This window comes from Centruroides sculpturatus, unplaced genomic scaffold (assembly GCF_000671375.1).
Source record: "Centruroides sculpturatus isolate CEXI.00-Female unplaced genomic scaffold, Cexi_2.0 scaffold487, whole genome shotgun sequence".
Taxonomy (NCBI): domain Eukaryota; kingdom Metazoa; phylum Arthropoda; class Arachnida; order Scorpiones; family Buthidae; genus Centruroides; species Centruroides sculpturatus.
Window position 1 is genome coordinate 488254 of NW_019384719.1, and position 21924 is coordinate 510177.

The 21924-nt window shown below is 29.0% G+C and overlaps 1 protein-coding gene across 1 annotated transcript in view; it reads left to right on the forward strand.

The window, feature by feature from the left end:
- The window catches only part of LOC111627983 (cullin-3-like), a 126803-nt gene extending 109255 nt beyond the window's left edge, over positions 1–17548 (forward strand). Inside the window, exons 12-19 of the mRNA XM_023371686.1 lie at positions 5299–5406; positions 5974–6267; positions 9762–9879; positions 9967–10035; positions 13106–13197; positions 14455–14477; positions 16220–16276; positions 16988–17548. Of these exons, the coding sequence (XP_023227454.1) occupies positions 5299–5406; positions 5974–6267; positions 9762–9879; positions 9967–10035; positions 13106–13197; positions 14455–14477; positions 16220–16276; positions 16988–17012 (786 nt within the window). The 3' untranslated portion in view covers positions 17013–17548. The remainder of the gene's footprint in view (positions 1–5298; positions 5407–5973; positions 6268–9761; positions 9880–9966; positions 10036–13105; positions 13198–14454; positions 14478–16219; positions 16277–16987) is intronic.
- Positions 17549–21924: the final 4376 nt, after the last annotated feature.

The following is a 21924-nucleotide window of genomic DNA, read 5'->3' on the forward strand; positions in this document are numbered from 1 at the left end:
TGATAACAATTAAAATTACACTCTCAGTTTTACTTGATTCTACTTATTAAAAATCTTTCAATGATGATAAATAAACTCAAGTATAATTAAGTATGCAATTTTAATTATAATTAAGAAAATTACTGCAACAAAGATTAGAACTAATAACAATATTTGTTACCATATTTTCGCAGAATGATCAGTATGTCAGTCTATTTGGGGAGACCATGAAATCAGATATTTCTGTATGGTAAAAACTGGCATGCTGATTTATCTCGGGGAACACTAGCATGTCCTAGCATGTCAGTTTAAGTGAGGTTATACATCTCTCTCTAGCACATTTAAAAAAGCACATTAAAAAGACAAACAAGTTTTTATTCTAAAACTGTGAAACTGTCAGCATTACATCAAAAACTACGATTATATGTTTAATTTTTCATTTTGTCTTCTTTCTAATGACATAAAATACTCTTGGAATTCTGAAAGTGCTTTTTTTGTGTGTATTTTATTGTTATTTAATACAAAAATGAAAAAACAAGCATATTAAATTTAAGAAACTGGCTGTAAATTATCTCAGATTACACCCATTAACATCCCTTTGTGTGAAATTTGTTATTTTTATCGTTAGAGTAGGTTGTTAGTGCAGCCCACACTGACTAACTACTACTATTAACTATTACTACTAATGTTAATAAGCTGTTAATAGTTTTATTGTCTTGTAAACAAAAACTCTCTTCCTGATTTTAAGTCAGTCAAATTATATTATTATTTTATTGTTTTGGGAAGAATGTTTTCTTTAACATTTATTTAACAACTAGTTGAATAAATGTTTAATAAATGTAAAATAAATATTTAATAAAATGTTAAATAAATCTGATCAATTTTATATTTTAGTCACAGTTTAACCAGCATGCCAGAGATCCTGAGGTTACTGGCATGCTGGTCATTCCACAAAAATACAGTATTACAATAAGCAGATTGTATTATATATAACTGTTATTTTTTCAATGAGTTTTCTTAGTTTTCAAAAAATATGTAGTAAAATTGTAAAAGTGGTGTATAAAACTTCATTTCCTTATTTGAAAGTTCATTCTTTTTGGGTTAAAATGCTGAATAATTTATTATTATTTTTTAAAAAACTGGTTTTCTATGATTTTGTCTTGGATTCATTTAAGATATATTACAGAAGTTTCCTAGACCATTTACTTTTTTCTGATACAGGAGGTACTTATGAATGTTCAATTTATGAACTTTTGGACTTAAACAATTTGACCGTAGTTCTAAAATTTAAATGTTGTGCAGATTCTGAAGTTCTCTTGCCAATTGTGGGGTGGCATTAAAGTCAGCCTTTGGCCAGTAATACATAATAAATTTTTAATAAACAATTAACGTGAATTTATTTTTATTGCGTATCATCATTTATTGTTTTTGCAGAAATTCCTATGTTCCACCACTGCATGAGGTGACATTGAGGTTGGTAATGTCGGAGTAATGGTGTTTTTTGCTATTCGTTGCAATTTTTATAAAACTTTTATGATTAGTGCTTCAAAAATGTGTCCAAAATCTAACAATGGAGATAATTGCAAGAAGTGTTTCTCTATTATCATGGAAACTAAACTTGACATTATAAAATTAAGTGCTTTAGGTGAAAAAAATTGCATTTGAAACAACTGGTACTAAGCAGTAGCAAACAGGTAAATGAGTATAATGCAATGTTTCTCAAAGTGGTTCCTACGAACCCCTGGGGAGTCCTTGGAAGTGCTGATGGGGTCCATAGCAAATTAAAATTAATTTGAGATGCATGGACAACGTCAGGGTGGTCCGCAAAAGGTTTAATAAAAAGTTAAAATGGACTTTGAGCTTCATAAATTGCATACATCATGACATTTTAAAATTTATTATGTTTGTTTATAGAATTTTATATATTTATTTAAGTTTTCTTTCCAAGATAGTGAAATTTATTGGTTGTTTTTCATAATTATAAAAACTATTTAATGACTAGAAATATACAAATAATTCATTTACTTTGGTCAAAAATAATTTTTTCTGTGAAAATTCAATAGATAAAATAAAAAACTTATAAATTTTATATTTTTTTTAAATGTAATTTATAACCAAATTATAAATAAATTATACATTTTCATTTTTTTTTTCCACCATACTGTGAGGACCCGAACAGGGGTCGACTGAGAGGTCCGAATTATGGGTTCGATCGAAAATAAAGAGCTCCTTTTCAGACGATAAGGAAACAGATTAGGTGTCTTGATTGAACAATGCAATTGGTTTTTTTCGGAAAATTAGTTAAACAATGGAAACGGAGAAATTCGAGGAAAACGCGACGAGAGAGAGGATCATATTCAGTCGCTATGTTAACCTCTCCCGCGCCCTCCATTAGGTTTCGAATTGTCACCAGGTGACAATGAGAGACCAATGGAGAGGCGACTGCTGTAAAAAAATCTATAAATTTGTGCGACTCAAGAGACGAAGGTTCTTGGTTCGTAGTTTTTGGTTCTTGGTGTTTGGATACGTAGTGTGTCGTCTCCTGGACGGGCGTGCTCCAGATCTTAGAAAAAAAAGGACATTTTGGAACATCGTGGAAGCATCGTTCTCTGGGTGCTCCTAGCAATCGACAGATTCGTCGGTTCGTCCGCGAGAAGCCGCCAAAAGCTGTAATCAACGCCTCGGGGCCCACCGAGTGTTTCACCGGCAGCGTCCATCCACTAGTGACGAAAACCGACTTTTACGAACTTTATTTCGAACTTTATCCGTGCGCTTTGGGGTGCTACCTCGTCTAACAAGCAATTTGTAAGGAAAATTTCTATGTTTAATAAACGGTTACATGGTAAACCTGTCTCAGGCAGTCAGTCTGCGCCCACACAACAGAAAGAACCGCTCGGCTGTCAAAAAAACCTCACCCTAATCGGCTGACCTCACAATACTATACTCATTTTCCAAAAACGGGCAAACTTTTAGCTAATAATTTGAATAAATATTACTTTAAATATCAAAATGTTTTATTTTTTTGTCACGATTTACCATTCAAGACATCAAAGTTAAATTTGTAATTTTGCTATTATGTAGTTGTGTAGAGTTATTTCACTTGGGAGTTCATGGTCAGGTTTTTGCTATGAGAAGGGATCTGTGGGCATAATAAGTTTGGAAACCATTGGTGTAATGTATTCTATAAAGTACATCAAAGGATCAAACAGTAACAATAACTGGTTATTCTGTGTACAGATGTACTTTCTAGGTTAGTTTTCAGCTTATGACAAAACTTTGGGAACCTAACCTGTTTGTAAGTATGGGAGCACCTGTATATAGCAGACATCATTATGTATAGCCAGTTATATGTTTTTAGCTTTTGTTTTATTACAAGTATTTAATAATTCATCCACATTACTATTTAATTAGATCTGTTAATATAGAGCTTCCTAAGAATGAGCAAAATTAACTTTTTCTAGCTGTTTTCTTACCTTTCCATCTTGACATGTAGAGAATATATGTTGCTTTACTTAATATAATTATAGGTGCTTTATATTATCTTATTATATCATGTTATTTCTAGTATCCTTAGAGACTGTTGAATCTATTATTTGTCAAGTTGGTTTATTAGGCTAGGAATGAATCTGCAATTTCATGAGCAATGTTTTTAGATTTATTCAATTGTGCTAACTCTGTCAAATCTAGCTGTTAAGTACTTGCTGTCAGTTAGTTTAGGAAATGAAACATACAGAATATTTTATATGAATTAGAGCAAGGATAAATGAAAATGATAACTACATTTATTTATATTTTTAATATATTACTTTATGACAAATTAGTTATTATTGCCTTTATTTTGTCTTGTTCATATTTTAGAGAAATATAGAAGCTTAATAGTACATTCTTACAAATGGGACCCAGTTTTGCAATAGTTTTATTTTTTGTATATAGAATTAAAACAATTCTATTTTATTATTATGGAAAATTGCACATTAATTAGTAATAAATTCTCAGATTATTAATATTTCCCAGTTTGACAATTGTAGACATTAATACAAACATTTATACATATGTTCTTATTATGTTACTGTTATGTACACAATGTAATAAAATATCTTACAATTTAATGTTAAATAACTAAGACTGTTGCAATACTCTAGCAAATTCTTTTCTATAATACTTATAGAAAAGAATTTACTAGGATAGCGATGAAATAATTGCTGCAACAATTCTCAAACCAATTCATAAGACTACACTTGTATTCAATTGCAAAAACAAAATTTCCTCAAACTAATATTACCATGATGTTAATAATAAAAGTGCTAAAAATCATGTTAGGATTTAAATTTTGGGTGTTTATTAAAAAATAATATTTCATGTTTTGCTTATATCAATATTAATACATAGCATAGTGATAAGTTTAATTTATAGCAAGCTGAACTATCTTTTCAGAATTCAAGAGCTTGATCTTTCTGACTGGCATAGCAATAAGATTGCAAGAATCTGGATTTGGGAATCTGATTGATATACACTTATTTAATGACTTATTATGTGAATTACATTTTGGATTATTTTATTTTAAAGTGTGTATATATATAATTTTTAGCAACTTAAATTGAGAACTTGTAGTTTAGGACTAACATTAGGAGTTTTCCACAACTACTATCTTTAGTTTTCCTAATATCTATTCAGATTACTAATCATGAATATTTTTATTATATTATTTCTTTTTCATGTTACTCTTCCTTTATTTATTATCAAGCACAGTTGCATCTATAACATTGTTTTAATGTGTTGTTGAGGAATGAATAAATTCCTTACAGAATGAGAATTAACTTTCATCCAACTGATTGATCATGTAATGGGATCACATCAAATATGAATTTTGATCAGTTATTTTAAATGATGTCAGGAAATCTAATACATGATATTATAATTTCAGCAGAATTTTCAAGATATACTGTAATTTGACAAATTTACAAAAAATTCAAATCAGAATAATCAATTATATACTAAGCAAGCTGAATGCTCAGATATTGCTTAGCATAATCATTTTTTTAGTTTAAATTCAAAGTGATTATTTAACCACTATAACTTTAATATAATTTTTATTTATTGCTGTGTGCTTATTTTTTGTGTGTTTTTTATTATCAGAAGCTTGAACCTTTATTTTGTTGCAGTGATCTACTTTAAAAGTATAGAAACCAGAATTATTGTGAATGTTAAGATTTTTAAAAATTAAAATTAATGAAACATGTTATACTTTCATATATTCTGAGTATATTTACAAATTATTTGAGAAGTTACAAAATTATATTTTTGTTTCTCTTTTTCAAGACTGAATGTGGTTGCCAGTTTACTTCAAAATTAGAAGGAATGTTTAAAGATATGTCTGTATCTAATACGATGATGGAAGAATTTAAGAAACGTGTTCAAGAGTCAGGTGTAAGTTGAGCTATATATATATAATTAATTCCTTGGAAGTGCTGATGGGGTCCATAGCAAATTAAAATTAATTTGAGATGCATGGACAACGTCAGGGTGGTCCGCAAAAGGTTTAATAAAAAGTTAAAATGGACTTTGAGCTTCATAAATTGCATACATCATGACATTTTAAAATTTATTATGTTTGTTTATAGAATTTTATATATTTATTTAAGTTTTCTTTCCAAGATAGTGAAATTTATTGGTTGTTTTTCATAATTATAAAAACTATTTAATGACTAGAAATATACAAATAATTCATTTACTTTGGTCAAAAATAATTTTTTCTGTGAAAATTCAATAGATAAAATAAAAAACTTATAAATTTTATATTTTTTTTAAATGTAATTTATAACCAAATTATAAATAAATTATACATTTTCATTTTTTTTTTCCACCATACTGTGAGGACCCGAACAGGGGTCGACTGAGAGGTCCGAATNAAATTGAAAATGGGTATTTATTTTCCCCTTTGAATGCTTTTGGCAATTGAACTTAAATCCAGTTTTGAAATAGTATTGTAAAAAGATGTCAATACATTTTTATAGATTTTACTTAGCAAAACATAGTGGAAGACAACTGACTCTTCAACCTCAACTTGGATGGGCTGATTTAAATGCAGTATTTTATGGCCCTCGTAAAGAAGAGACGGATAGCAAGGATGGGTCAACTGCAGCAGCAGCAGCATCATCATCTTCCTTATCTTCCCCGACTTCTACATCTGATAGAACCTGTATGCCAAGGAAGCACATTATACAAGTCTCGACGTATCAGATGTGCATTTTAATGTTGTTTAATTCTAGAGAGCGTGCTTCTTATGAAGTAAGTAATTTATTAATAGGATTTAAACCAATGTACATATTTGCATGCACAAAGTGTGGCTAGATAATAATTTAACCAGATGTTTTCTTTCACAAGTTTTGCATTGGAAATTTTTTAAAAACGTTCACACACTGTCACAGCGCAGATTTAGGCCAAGACTCCACTAGCGTAAAAACGGGCGTAAAAACTTTTAATCACGTGACCTATTTGCGTTTGCGTCTGAATTGCGGTGGCGGTCCGGCTAGCGAAGTTTTATGGCAACGGTACTATCGAAGTTATAAAGACAATGATTATATTCTACGAGTTTTTCTGTACTGTAATTACAAATGTAGTAAAAATAATATCTTTACTTTCATATATTAACTTTTATTATCGTATTATTAATTAAGATAATATACAGCACTTATTAAGCTTAGCTTTTTTCATTATATACTCCTCTAAATTGAAGGATTTTCCTTTGGCCATCTGTATCGCGTGATTTAGGCATCCATTATTATAATCGGGATACTTCTTGTCGTAGATACACGAATACTTTCGGATGTTTTCGATAAATCTTTCCAGATCTATTCTAGAGTAGCCACGAGGGAACGTACACAAAAGCTCGTTTTCCGCCATTTTCACACTGCGTCACAATGACCTAGATTTAACTGACTTCTGATTGTTGGATGGTACTGTTTTACGGCCGCATTTGCGTCCAAAGTTGAACACTGCTCAACTCGCTTTTACGCTGGTTTTACGACCTGCTCAGGCGTAAAATATCAGGGTCACGTGATTAAAAGCTTTTATGGCAAGGGGTTTTTACACCGTTTTTATGGTGGAGTCTCAGCCTTAAATATGATGGCATAATTTCTAACTTTTCAATATGCCAAACAAGCTGTTTTTTCCAATTCAACAATTTTTATTAATTACTTAATTAGCTCAAAAACAGTTTTATTAAAAAAAAATAACATTATAATGATGAAGTTAGACCTAAAACATATGTTATGTCTCCTTGGTATTTATCGGGTATGCTACAAACTATCTGTTTGAAAGACTGCTTCATAGATTAAAGTATGTCAATTTTGATATCAATAATTTTTTTTTATATTGTCCAGTAATGCTAAAACACAATTATAGATTGTGATCGTAGTTATTTATTAACAACATCTTATGTATTTTATTCATTGATGATGACAAGTAGTTTTTTGCTGTGAAAATAAGCATTGATCAGCTGTAAAATGTTGTATTCTGAGGCATCTTTCTAAACAGAGATTTCTTAATATGTCTAGTTTTGTGAACATTTTGTTTTGAATAGTTTTGTTTAACAAACTAAATGAATGTTAATTTTAAAATTAACATTCATTTAATTTGTTTGACAAATAGTAATAAAGATTTATAACTTATTTTTAAAATTAATTATATTATCCAAAAAATTTCTACATATTTAAATATTAAATATTTTTATCACATAAGAAAAGTTTTGTTGTTTACAGTTGGAAAAAGGACAAGGAATCAAATTATTTTTTCAAGAATTGTCTTTTGTAGCTCTGTTAGATAATAAATTAATTAGCTAATAAGATAATAAAATAGTATGAGTGAGAGTATCTATGAAAAGATTTGACTGAAATTTAATTTATTTATATTTTAATTCAATCATATCAAATTATGAAAAAAAAATTATAAAATAAAATATTTTTCAAAAATGTTTTAAATTTCAAATCAAAAGAGAATTCTGGAATTTCAAACTATATTTTAAAATTTTTGAATTTTTAATGATCAAATTAAAGTTAGTATCCATCACATATAATTTGTGTTAAGTAAATTGATGAGAATCCTCTTGAGGTAATTAAAATTGATCATAATTGTTTCAGCACAAATGCTACATGCAATACAATAGTGATATAGACTAATTAATTGATTCAGCAATACTTTTAAAGGGGTATTGCTGAATCAATCAATATTTTATATCAATATTGTAACTATTTTCTAAACAAAATATATCCTGAATGAATGCAATATGTTTAATAACATGCATCTGCATCATCTCAAATGGACTGTATATTTATTTGTCCAGTGTATTGGGCCAGAAACAAAACTTATTTTCTATTTTTGAATAAACATGTCTCAAATGTGATGAGACTGGCTCCAATTGGATGTATCTTTTATTTTAATGAGAAATAGAGTTATGCTCAAAATATAACATTGAGAGGTATAGCTTTTTATGCAAGACCTAAATAATAATATGCCATCATATATTTGAAATTACAAAGCTGCAAGAAATATTTGATAAGTATTGGTAAATTTATTCACAATTTAAATTGATGTAGATCATAGCACAACATTATCAATCAAGCCTTTTCTGTATCAAATAGATACTAAATGATTTTAGAAGTACCGTATTAGCCCGAATATAACGCGATATTTTTCGACCATTTATTTTCCGTTAAAAAATCGACTCGCGCTAAATTCGGGGTTTAAGTAATGGAATGTAATATAAACAGGGACATTTTCCTACAGAGGTTGCCTGTGTTATTAGCTATACAGTAGAGCGTCATTTATCCGAAAGCTGGTTATCCAAAAGCATTCCAGTCGGCAAATTTAAATTTTCGCTAGTGCTGTGGCGCTGCAATCTTTGGCTATTTCTTGGGTTACTCAAATATTTTACGTTTTTGATACTAAATTAACATCTGAAGTATAATTTTTTATTGTTTTTATATTTTTCAATATATTTATTTTGTTTGTATAAAATAAAAAAATAATTTTTAACGATACAATAGTCTTCGTTAGGCTTAACATCGACGAAAATTCAACGCGAAGCGACACGCAACGGAGAAAAATTTCAACATGGGATAAATTAATATATTTTTTCGTACATGATTCGTTATCCGAAAAATAAGTTATCCGAACCACCCCAGTCCCCAATTGATTCGGATAAACGACGCTCTACTGTAATTACATAAATAAATGCTTATCTGATTGAATTTTACTTTCTTTGAATTCTTTTATGAGTATTATTTTTTTTCTAAATATCTTTATGAAAATTTTGGAGTTGCGTTAAATTCGGGGCCGCGTTATATTCGGGCTAATACGGTACTTCATATACTGATATTTCAAAATCAGTTATATTATTTTTATTTCTCCAAAACCCACTTTGTTATAGAAGGTAGTTTGATTGGTCTCTGGGGAAAAAATGCTCAACTCCTATTTAATACAAGAGTTTAGAGACAATTAGTCAAAAATATTGATCCTTAATTAGAAAGATTTGTAATTCATATCTTTTCCTGGTTTTTGTATGGAAACAATAATTTCCAGGAATTCATCATTTATTTAAAAAAATAATAGATGAAATTTTGATCTTTTCCAAACAAGATGAATTTTTCAAAGTAAGCTTCTTGCTTAAGGATTATTTGACATCTACAAGGCATTCACATATAAATCCAAAATATCTAAAACAATACTATATTTATTTATTTTTTAAATAAATATGTTTTATATGGTAAATTATTTCATTGTAGGAAATATCTAATGAAACAGATATTCCTGATAAAGATCTTGTAAGAGCATTACAAAGTTTGGCGATGGGAAAAGCAACTCAAAGAATATTAATTAAATCACCTAAAACCAAAGAAATAGGTAAACTGTTTTTAAGTACTTCTCTAAAATATAGCTAAACTTTATTGTATAAAGCATATATGTATTTTTTGAATATTTTATTTACAGAATCAAATCATTATTTTACTGTAAATGATTCTTTTACTTCAAGATTACATAGAGTAAAAATTCAAGCAGGTGAGTGTGATTAATATATTTTAAGTGGTTTATCTATAATCATTATTTTGAACATTTTAAAATATTGTCATAATTTTCTGAGAATAGCTTGTGGCAGCATTTAACCTGCATTAGTGTATAGTCTGAACGTTCTAAATGGCTGCTGAAACATTGCATTGATACAGTTTAGGAGGTATTATCTCAAATATTTTGATTTTTCCTTATTTCTTTCATTTTGTTTTTGTTAGCAGTTCATTGTAGATGTAATTACAAAATAAGTGAAACGGAAAAAATTGGAATGTTTGAAACAGAATTGTCTAAAGTAAACTTCAGGCTATCTTTGATCATTGAGATAAAAATAATAAGTATCCAAAATGTCAATTTATGTCTCTGAATTATCTACTGTACTTTTAGTTATAACGTAATTTTTCATATTATAGAAATGATGAATATGTTACCAAGGTCTGTTCAAAAAATTATTTCAGTTTTACTGCATAATGCAATTAAATTATTAAGTTATTCATTTTTATAATAGACAAAAGCTGTTATTGTCACTACATCCTATACTTTTACTAAATATTTTTTGCTAATATAGCATCTAGTTTCATTCTTTGGCCTACTTTACACAAGCTTTCTTCTGTTTCTTGGTGAAAGGCAGCTTAGTTTTAGCTTTACAAAATTTTATTTTATTTCACTAAAATGAGTGATTAATTCTATCAAAAATTCTTTTGAATATATTTTTTGTTTATTATTTTTTTGTGTTGACATTTTCTTGGATGATTTTCTCTACTTTATGAATGATTGTTTACTTTCACTTTATATTTAATTTATTTTGATGTTAAAAACAGCTGAGTGGAAACATGATCTTACAACTTTTGTTTGATTGTTTTACCCTTTTTTAAAAAAATAAATATAGTCTTGATTAGTCATGTTAGTTTATTTTGTCATAATTTAGATTGTGTATTGTTGGTTTAAACTTTGAATTGTTTCATGCTTCATAGACAATATTTTTGGTTGATTATTTCATACTGTACAGACATGCCCATTCTCCCTAAATCAAGAATGGGGCCATTTCTTTTGCTGTGATGTCAACTACATTCACAAAGAAGAGTGACCACTCAAACTTTGTTCTGAAGAAATGATGAATGTGCATATGCTTGAAGAATTTTTAACAGAACAGGAAATTGTCATCCAATATGAGTGGGAGTTTGTTTTACCTTGATTGAAATCCATGAGGCTTCGAGAGGTACAGAGATAATGTCATGTGTTGAAAGAAGATGGTCAGTGTGTCACACTATTGCCATACCAAAGATAGTGAAAAAAAAAATCATCATCAAAATGCTGATTTGTAAAGATTGACACATAAAGGTGAGAGATGTTGTCTGTATCATAGACAATTCAATTGGCTTTGTTCATGTAACTATCAGAAACATCTTGCACTACCATAAAGTTCTACCAAGTGCGGTTCTGCATTGACTCACACCTGATATTTGCTCACATTGAATGGAATACAATCTGAACCACCTGCTCCATTGTTAGGAGGTCAATAGTGCTTTTCTTTTGCTATTAGTCATGGGAGATGAGAGCTGGGTCCATCATTTCATTTCACAATCTAAACACACATCAATGGAATAGAAGTATCCATCTTCTCCAATGAAGCTTTATAAGTCATCTGGAAAAGCTTGAGAAAACCTTTGGGTTGCTAAAGACATTCTTCTGTGAGAGTTTGTGGAACTAGGAGAAACAGTCAGTACTACACTTTGTTGTGAAACTGCAATGACTTAAATCAGCAATCTGTCACAAACACCCAGAACTTCTCATTGCTGGTGTAATCCAACTCGACAACTTCATTCTCATACTGCCAAGATGACACAAAAAGAAATTGTGATTTTTGGATGGGAATGTCTTCAGCATTTGCTGTACAATTCAGATCTTGCACTTAGTGATTTTACATATTTCTAGTACTGAAGAACTTGAAAGGTTGGTGTTTTGAAAGGAACCAATACATGAAAAAAATAAGCTGATTTTTTTCCATAGGTTAGGCACAATTTTCTTTGCAAAGATTTCCAAAACTGTCTGATATTAGGACAAATGCCTCAATGTTATGATAATTATGTAGAGAAATAGATGATGTAGGTAACATTGGTATAAATTTCAAATGTTTGCATGTTTTAGTTGCAATAAAAATGGAAAAGTTGAAATTTGAATCATCTTTGTAATAAATATTTTTCATATTCACTATTCTTAAACAGACATCAGCAATGTTTATATATAAATGCAAATTATTGATTGAGTAGAAATTTATATATTTGAATGTATTATTTCAAACTATTTCCTTTTAGATGTTTATAAATAAAACACTTAAAACAGTTTTATATTATTTTAAGTCAAAATCTATACTAATGTTATAAAGAGGTAAAGTTTGTAAGTTTGGATGTAAGAAGTTTGGAGGTAATCTCCAAAACTACTCATCTGATTTCAGAAATTCTTTCACCAATATTTAGAATGGACCTTCAGGGTGGACATAGGCTGTATATCATTCCATTAAACATTCATATAAATTAAAAGATATCATTTAGGTAAGTGTTATATTTTTGGTGTCAGCGGGTGGTGAGGGGCAAGATGCGTACATATATGAAATAGGTAATTACATGGTGCACATGTCCAAACTTGTATATTATATACATGTTGAAATCCCCCCACAAGGGAGAGGGACAAAATTAAGGCTTGCTGTGAAGAACTCTGCTTCTATTATACTATTTTAGATGTGGTTTTTTGTGTTTTAATAGGGTACGTCAAGAGAATGTACACTAAGAAGGGATTTTTCGAAATTCTTTTCCGCAGGGAGTGTTATACATTTATAATAGATACATTTTGAGCCACAGCAACATGTGGCCTGGTACAGATAGTATCTTATATTTTAATTAATCTTATCCATTTTATCTTAAAATATGTAACTATTGAAATTTAGTCAAAAAGTCTACTTTGAATTCAAACATTATGCCAATGGTTGTAAAACATCTCGCACTGATTTACAAAGAAATTGATTTTATTTTTACTAATAACTTCTGTTTCTAATTGTTATCTTTAGTTGCTGCTAAAGGAGAATCAGAACCAGAAAGAAAAGAAACTAGAAATAAAGTAGATGAAGATAGAAAACATGAATATCCTTTTACAGAATTTGTTTAATGAATTCTAATCACATTTTTATTATTAATGAAGTATAGTTTTTTATATTTAATAATAATTTGTGAAGTAGTTTGAAAAATAAGAAAATAATGAATTTGAAAAATTTCTTAGTATTCTATGATTTTTATATTTTTCTTTGATAAAAAGAAGAAACATTTTTTATACAAAATATTTTATAATTTAGTTGTTTTTGCAGCGTCGCACACAAGTGTGAGGCTGCAAAAACAGCTAAATTATAAAGTATAAATAAGGTGATTTCCCATTAGGAATCAGAATTATTTGAATAAAATAAATGAATAAAACAGATCTGAGGGGCAGTGACTAAAATGATGCAAGCATGTATCTGACTGCAGTGAGTTTGGGAAGAGAACGCTTTCTTTTTGCTCAATCAGTCCGTTTATTTGAGAGGGATAAGACAGATTACAACTAGTGAACAATTACAATCTCGACTCAAAATAAACAGTTGATGACAAAAGTCACTAAATATTTGGAAATTTGAATTCCTGTGTTCTGATTTCTATGGGTGCCAATCTTATTCTGTTGGATAAGGTTCTTGGGATATTTGTCAAAGACATATTATATTGGCTGTAATTTGGCATTAGTCAAACTTTGTAGAAATTCACACAGCAGATAACAAGAACACACACACAAATAAACAACAAGAACAACAATCTTAATGCACAGTTAACTTTATATATTGATTCTCTCTCTCTCTCTCTCTCTCTCTTTGTTCTTGAGATCCAGATTTTTTCTCTCTTGTGCTCTGGTTGGTTTTTTCCTTGTCCCTGAGTAAAATTTGAAACACACTTCATAATCAAAGAAAGTCACCATTGATAATGATGATTTGACATTGACTTCAGTTCCAGTTAGAGGTACTCTCCTAATCTTGAGTCTCCTGTAATTTAAATTAGGTTGTGTGCAAATAAACCAACAATTGCTGTGTCATTAGAAGATTTTTTTTCTTCAATAAATTTCTGTCCAGAATATAGATTATACAAATAATCAAAACATCCTTTCTGAACACAACAAAGCTGTTAACAAAATATAAAAGTGAATTCTTGTAGAAAATATGGGAGAAAGGTATAGAAATTATTGACTTTCAAGACCTCATAAATTTAAGTGGTAATACTATAATAATTTATAGTATTACCATAGTATAATAATAGAGAGAATTCTATCATTTGTTACTGAAACTATAGTTACCAAGATTATGTTTTTCAAGAATCATAGAAATTCACTGTTCTATTTTAGACTTCAGATACTGTTTATGGAGAGTATAGCAAATTTTTGTTGATACTGATTATTTTAAAATCTACTTGAATAATTTATTTTTCAGAATATTTTTGTTTAGCTTAGAATAATCTTTATATTTGAGTATCTAGCTTAAAATATAAATTTCTGTATTTTATATAGAAATCTAAAATTGCTATAGAAATTCTATAAAAGTCTATAGAAAATATCCAGTCATTAATTAATGAGCTGTAAGAATAATATTATGTGATGTTTTTAAAATTATAAATATTAATTTGAAACATTAAACAATAATCTTAATTATCATAATTGATTAATATTGTAATATCATAATTAACTTAAATCTAAGTTCATTTGTGATTCTTTGAAATATAAATAAGCAATAATATAGACTCATTTGGTGATTTTGATGTAAATTGCAGCTTTTAATTTTATTGTCAATTTGTATTTCTAATGAAGTTTCTTCATGATGATGATCTTAAAAAATACATGCTGTTTTTTTATTAGTGTGAATCTATGCTAATTTAAAAAAATCCCTTTTAAATGTGATAAAATTGAATACTTCAAAAAAATATCCCAGTATTTCATACCTTACATTAAAATATTCTATTACTGTACTTATTTGAATAATTTATGCATGAACAATTTAATTTATTACATATTTAACAAATTTGTAGTTTTAACACAATAGAAACACTTCACTCTTGCTGTTTTGTAGCATTCAATATGGCAGAGCTCAGTTTACATACCATGTGGTATTTAAAGATAAAAATGCTAAGGGAAAAAGAAATCAATTATTTGTGCATTTGATGATAAATTAGGTGCAAATTATAATAATGCATTTTATAATTAACTTACTTTCATTTAATTAGTAAGACTTCTTTTTTGCTGTTTAATTTGAATCAATGTGAAAAACTGCTAATAGACCAATAACTTAGAGGTAGAATAGGTATATATAAAGTAAGTTAAATATGCAACTGAGACTGACAGTAAGATTACTTACTGTCAGTCTCAGTTGCATATTTAACTTACTTTATATATCCTTAGTCTTACAAAAATGTTTGATAATATTACTTGTAATTATAAACTATATTCATCACTAGCAAAGTAAGCAAAATGCTTAGTAAGTGGTAACTGGAGGATCCTTGGACTTCATGGGTTGTGTCACCAAATTTATTTCAAATAAACTGTGCACTCCACCTTTTTATCATGATTTGGAAAAAGTGCACAGATTATTTGAGTAAATACAGTATTAACTATTTAAATTTCTCGTAAAATTTTCTAAATAAAATTTCTTTACAGAAAAATATATACATATGTTGCATGAGCATCCTAAGACATTTTCACTTTGTGAGAAAATTACCACAAGAAGTCATCATATTGTGTTTATGTGAACTGAAATATTTCAATTGAAAACAAACTTAATTCAAAATTCAAGCTGAAAAATTTTTTGGACAGCAATTAGTCAATTACTCAAACTGTGAAAAAGTGAAATGAACACAATATTTTGTGCTATCTTTGAAAGTTTTGAAAATGAGTGTGATTTATTCTACAAATCTTGTAATTCACTATGGATTAAAAAAATAATAATAATTTAAAGGTAGAGTGGGGATAACTACGGCTTTTGCCTTAATGAGAACTCTTCGACTCCCCATGTACAGTTAGAACAGCACATTTATATATGTTAAGTATAGAAGACTTCTTAATTAAAATAGCTCAAGAATTCATTTTTTCAGTGTAAGCTTTGAATTCTTCTTTGTCCAAGAGTATTTACTTCGCATTNGATTGAAAGAGAATATCTTGCCAGGACACCTGAAGACAGGTTAATTAATTTAATTAGAAAAATTTTAATAGTTTATTTATTAATACATTTGTTTATTTAATATATAATCTTGCATATTGAATTTTTTTATGCTATTAATTTTTGTTCATATAAATTAATAGTAGAATCAAAAATAAACTGAACTTTTGGCACTGGTTTTATTATACAACACACAAATTCTTACACTAGCTTCAAAATAAGTTCCTTTGTGCCCCTAAACATTTCTGCCAACACCTATATCACTTGTTAAAGCAATTCTGGAAGTCTTTTTTGATATCTTTAATGGCTTTTGTATCCGCAAAATCTTTCTGTTGCATATTGGAATCTGCATTCCTTCAATTTCTCTTCCATTTTATAGAAAGGATAGTCTGCAAGGAACAAAATCAACAGATTAAGGAGATTGGGACATAACAATTATTCTCTTCTTGATCAGCTATTTGCTGACCAAAAATGATTGATAGAAGCCAATGGAAATTGCAGCAACTGGAACCTTTAAAAACATCACTAAAAATGGCTTCCAGTGTTGTTTTGACATGTATTGATAGAACAAACACTAGCCGATGTGTAACTTTGAAAGAAGTGTGTATTTTGAAGGTGTAAGTGAAAAACGTATATTACATATATTAATTAATAAAATTTTGGTTTATTTTTGATTTTGCCATGTACATAAATCAAAACGTACAAAATTTTCTAAATAAAATTTCTTTACAGAAAAATATATACATATGTTGCATGAGCATCCTAAGACATTTTCACTTTGTGAGAAAATTACCACAAGAAGTCATCATATTGTGTTTATGTGAACTGAAATATTTCAATTGAAAACAAACTTAATTCAAAATTCAAGCTGAAAAATTTTTTGGACAGCAATTAGTCAATTACTCAAACTGTGAAAAAGTGAAATGAACACAATATTTTGTGCTATCTTTGAAAGTTTTGAAAATGAGTGTGATTTATTCTACAAATCTTGTAATTCACTATGGATTAAAAAAATAATAATAATTTAAAGGTAGAGTGGGGATAACTACGGCTTTTGCCTTAATGAGAACTCTTCGACTCCCCATGTACAGTTAGAACAGCACATTTATATATGTTAAGTATAGAAGACTTCTTAATTAAAATAGCTCAAGAATTCATTTTTTCAGTGTAAGCTTTGAATTCTTCTTTGTCCAAGAGCATTTACTTCGCATTGTCTATAGTTCTGCCAGTTAAACAAGAAAATCAGTTACTGAATGGCAGGTAGAACTGGGATTAAAGAGACAGTAAACACAATCGACGTCCTCATAGAAGTAAAAAATTAAAAGTTATCTGTTTAAGTTATGTTCAATAAATTGCTATTGAAATGTTGTAATACACCTGCTGAGCAGTAATTAAGTCCTCATTAAAAAATTGTTGTCATGAAGTTGATCTTTAAATGTGCATTCTACACATTAAAAAATATACAATATGTAATATATGAACACTAATCAGAATAAAACTTATTTAGTATTCTTAAAATTAAGGTTAACAATAACCAATGATTTCTTAATTAGAAAATAGCATTTAATAAATAATTTTCCATCTAAAATTCATTTTGGTGTTGTATCAGATAAAATATTTTAATTAAAAGTTAATTCATAAACTTTTAATTTTAATGTCTTGTTTTACATTAAAATTAAAAGTTTTAATATATTATTTTACAATAAAATTGTAAACAATCTAAACACATAAAGTAAACTCTACTAAATTTTTTATTTGGATTACAACTGAAACTGTTGTAGTCCAAATTAAAAATTTCTGCAGAATGTTTGAGATATATGAATGAATTAAAAAAAATTGTTTTTATTGTTTCACAACAAATAATTTTTAGAAATTTCAGATCATCATCTTGAGACTTCAAATCCAAAATCAAAGATTTTATTTATATTAAAACATATATATTATTTTTTGAAAGCGTGTCTCATGTAAACAGCATTGTTACATGATTTATGTTCTTCTGAGAACATTCTTGATTCTTGGAGAACATTAATATTAATTAATTTGCTTTATTGTAAAGATGAATGAATCTACATATGTCATAGATGAATACTTATTGTACTCACTTCTCGGTTTAAAATGTTTGATTTATAAGGATGTCTGTAACAAAATTCATATTTAAGTTAGCACATTTAGTTAATGTTTGCAAAATATGGCCTATGTACTGTACATAATATATACAATGGAAATGTCTGTTTCCAAGATTTATGTTAAATCAATGTACACAAGACAGAAAATTTTTATATTTATTAATTTAATTTTAGGTTAAAATAAATTATAACAGTATAACAAATGCTTAATGCTGTTATGATGGAAGAATTATTTGCAGAAAAGAGAAATTAGTGTAATACAGCTATCACTATTTTCTAGTTATATTATTTTAAAATTTGACTATAAATATTTAATGAAAAAATTTCTAAAAATTTGGTCATGTAATCTGATATTTTTGTTTTTATAAATTGATGTCTCAATAAAGACAAAATTATTGGTTTCACAGATTTTTCAACATTGTAAAATAAGTATTTTCACAATTATTCACAAAAAAGACAGTTAGATCCTTGTATAGTGATGTTTAGTGGAACAAGAGAAAATATTGTTATAGTGAGCGTTTTTTAAAAAAAAGCATCCCCTTCCTCATTTGCTATTCTCAGATTACAAATAGGATTATCTCTACAAAGTTAGACAAGGTTAGAAAAGAAAAAAGCATAGTCTCCTCTAATACAAGATGTAAGTGATTTTATTACATTATTTCTACATCAATATATATTCACCAGCATATTCAACATAAATACCTAAATTTCAGGCAAAAAGTCTTCCTAGTTTAATTAATTAAAACAAAATAATTCTAAAATAATAATTACAAAAAGTATTCAAGGTAAAAGATAAGTAATTTGCAACACCCTGTACACTTTCTAAGAGAATTTTATTATGTTAAATAAGCTTTACAAAGTTTCCCAGAAATTATATAGAGATGTCTTAAGTGTTGCAAAATTATATTCTACCTGTAAAAAAAACTAACAGGCTTTGTTTTATTTAATAAGATCAGGCTCTGGCAGATATCGAATTATTACTTTAACATAAAATTTACTATAATTTATAAAGCTAAATAAAAAGTTAGGCGCCCCAAAATACCAAAAAACAAAAACTAAATCTGGCAACTACCGTGTTTCCCCGAAAATAAGACAGTGTCTTATATTCATTTTTGTTCTGAAAAATGCGCTAGGTCTTATTTTCAGGGAATGTCTTATTTTTTCCAGGAAGAAGGATTCACATTTATTATTGAACAAAAAAATTCCCAAGTCGAACTTAGACGAGACTGACGTATATCCGGTGGTCAAACTGTCGCCTTTTTATAGCGTCAACATCGGACTCGATGACCAATTAGTGCTTACTGAACCGTAGCACTATGCAAATTTAATGTGGCGTGATTCCCGGCCGACCAATTAGCCATCACCAGCCGTAACGTTATGCAAATCTGTGATTCCCAAGCCATAGTCTTATGCAAATCATGCCGTGTGGCGTAATTGTCTGCTGACCAATCAGTGGCTGTACTTTCAAAAAGCAAACGGCCACTTTCAACCATCTGTCGATGACCGTTACGACTAAAAAAAAACTTCGCTAGGTCTTACTTTCACGGGAGGTCTTATATTTCGCAATTCAGCAAAATCTGTGATAGGTCTTATTTTCGGGGAAACACGGTATACTGATTGCAGGTATCATTCGTGAATGGCTGTATTAAGAGTACCATATTTTGAGTATAAAATCTAGCGACAAATTAAAATTCAATATTCTGCATTATTATCGATAATATAGAAAAATGGAAATACTACGCTCTTCACAATTATAGAGTTGCTTAACTTTCCTGGCAATATTAAAATTGCATGTGTGGCACCATCTGTTATATTTTATGAAAAACATGTAATCGTTATAAAATTGCAAAAAGCTAAGTTTTATGAAAAATTGTCAATGCTAATAACGAGTGAAATCATTAATTAATAAGTCCGACCTTACTCGAGATACGACATTAACCCCCTTTACGACGAGGGGGTGTTTGAGCGTCAGTGGACGTCCGTTTATTTCATTAAATTTTATGTATTTTATTGATATATTTGTTTAAAAATTTCTTTTATGTTTCGTTTATAATTATGATATCATTCATAAAGTGATAAAAAAAAATTTAAGGGGAGTTGAGTTTTGTTAGATGTCCAAAGAGGGGAGTAAAAATTTCAAGAAAAATGCAGGCGTAATTTATGGACAGTGCCTAACATCCGTACTTACAGAAAACACCTCGAATTTTTTTTGCATTTCTCGATGTTTCAAGGTGTCCTGAGTCTAAAAGTGTAAAAATATTGGGGACCATTTTTTGAGTGATCGCCATACTTTCCCTCATATATATAACAGCCAGGAAAGTAAAAAAGCTTATTCAAAATTCTAAAAAATAATTAATATTTCAGCGACATACCCTGGAGGAGCACTCACTTCACAATTGTGTGTCGTGGCCCATGGGCTGGGAGATACTGTTTTATTAGTAAGCTTGTCTATATTCATGTCATATTGATTAATTATAAGCTTACCATTAAACAGACATATTGTACTTTCAACTTGGTTTTTAATTAACTCTTTGCATTTTATATTAGGACCAATATGCATTTCGGAAAACTTTTCAATTAGTTTTTTATACAAATATAACATTTATACAATAGGAAGGACAGTGCATATGGCAATTTTAAAATCAAAATTATACAATAATTAACACACGTGTATATTAGTGGTTATTAATTAATATAATGATGATAAAACTTCCTTATTATATATAGTTAATATTCACGTTCAAACAATTTTAAAAATCGCAAATTAGCATGTTTGAGTGTTATACGTGGTTTGTGTACTGAACCCTAGTGAAAAAGAATAAAAGGCACTTTTTAGGGTGCCAGAAAATCACTTAAAACCAACGAGCTAGAATATACTATATAGAATGGCTGAAGCGACGCCATGTTTCAGGAAAATTGAATATACGTCCGCCATTTTCCTTTTAGTCAAGAGGGCGTGGCATTTGTGTTTGGGTCAATCTTTACCTATGTGCATCGTCATGGCGGCCGTTTCCTTTCTTCTGTTTGTTAGAATCAGGGAACAGTGGGGACGCACATTCTAACCTAACCTATTCTAATAAATTACCAATTTATTACTTTTTAGGACATTCGTTGGAACGCATCAGTGAATTTAGGAATAGCATTAGTGTAGATGTGCTCACTGGTAAATTTAATAACGTAGTCGTGTTGTATGTAGCTGTTATCTTTAGCGTGTCCCCTACACACCCTTCAGTTTGTAGTATGGATAGGATAATACTGTAGAAAGAAATTTGTTTTCCTGTAAATTTTTTCTTTCGATTAATTTTAGTCTTTGCTTTAATAAATTGCCTTAATTGTATTTCCGGGGCGGGGCCGACACATTAATTGTATTAATGTGTCGGCGTGCCTCTGCGGAACACTTGGAATCGAACCAGGAGAACAACCCTATGAATTTTTTATGGGTTTGTATTAATGTGTCGGCGTGCCTCTGCGGAACACTTGGAATCGAACCAGGAGAACAATCCTATGAATTTTTTATGGGTAACAAGTCCCAAATATGTCGTA